Source organism: Sinocyclocheilus grahami, unplaced genomic scaffold (genome assembly GCF_001515645.1).
Source record: "Sinocyclocheilus grahami isolate Dianchi unplaced genomic scaffold, SAMN03320097.WGS_v1.1 scaffold11484.1, whole genome shotgun sequence".
Lineage (NCBI taxonomy): Eukaryota > Metazoa > Chordata > Actinopteri > Cypriniformes > Cyprinidae > Sinocyclocheilus > Sinocyclocheilus grahami.
In genome coordinates, this window is record NW_015513861.1 from 1 (window position 1) to 1,194 (window position 1,194).

At 48.2% G+C, this 1,194-nt stretch overlaps 1 protein-coding gene across 1 annotated transcript; it reads left to right on the forward strand.

Annotated features, from left to right (window-relative positions):
• Positions 1-4: 4 nt before the first annotated feature.
• Positions 5-1,024, forward strand: LOC107578683 (MOS proto-oncogene, serine/threonine kinase; the record flags this gene model as incomplete). The annotated part of the gene is made up of 1 exon (XM_016264613.1): positions 5-1,024. A coding segment is annotated over one exon (945 nt), but the record flags the coding sequence as incomplete, so codon positions are not given.
• Positions 1,025-1,194: the final 170 nt, after the last annotated feature.

Sequence of the window (1,194 nt, forward strand, 5' to 3'; positions counted from 1 at the left end):
TTTTGGGCTGGAGTTTGGCGCGTGCAGCAGCCCACTATCCAAAACAGCGAGCGGATCTACACTGCGTGTGCCCACTAACGCGTTTCACGGTAAAATCGCGCACAGACTTTGGTCCTCTGTGATCCACTGGCGAGAGCTGCAGGCTCTGGAGCCCATCGGCAGCGGTGGATTCGGTCTGGTGTTCAAAGGCACATACTTTGACGAGACTGTTGCTGTGAAGAAAGTGAGATGTGTGAAAAACAAACTGGCTTCGAGGCAAAGTTTCTGGGCGGAACTCAATGCAGCGCACCTGCACCATCAAAACATCGTGCGCGTGATCGCAGCCACCACGTGCATCCCTGCGCACCTCAGCACCAAAGACAACATCGGGACGATTGTAATGGACTTCGCCGGCGCCCTAAACCTACAGCAGGTCATTTACGGACTCGCAGGCCTGTTGCCTATGGACAAATGCGTGAGATATTCAATGGACATTGCGCGTGCGCTCCAGCATTTGCATGCGCACGGCATAGTCCACTTGGATTTAAAACCTGCCAATGTTTTGGTATCAGAACAGGGTGTTTGTAAGCTGGCAGATTTTGGGTGCTCTTTCAAACTATCGAGTAAAAGCGACACCGTGACGCACCTGAGTGAAATCGGTGGCACGTTCACGCACCGCGCGCCTGAGCTGCTAAAGGGAGAGGAGGTCTCTCCGCGCGCCGACGTTTATTCGTTTGGCATCACGATGTGGCAGCTCCTCGCCCGAGAGCCGCCGTATGAGGGGGACCGACAGTATATACTGTACGCCGTCGTGGCGTATAACCTGCGCCCTTCCATCACTAGGGATGTTTTTATCCAGTCTTCTCTTGGACAAAAGTGTCAAAAGCTGATCAGTCTGTGTTGGGACGGCGACCCCAGCACCCGACCCACCGCAGACCAGCTCCTTCATGAACTTTCCATTTTATTGTGAATTTGCACCACGTGGACCCTTCCAGACTCCCAAAGTATCTTCAGTTTGAAATGTTTTTTTATTATAATGTTTTGTATGTTTAATTTCGTAACACTTTTATTAAGCAAAATTATTTTAAATATCAAAAGATGTTTAATTAAATGTTTTCTTCTGTTTAAAGCCGGCCTTTTGTGTGATTTTGTAATATATCTGAAAAAAATGTATGAGTTTATATTTACTAAAAAATGTGAGGTGAACATTGATTT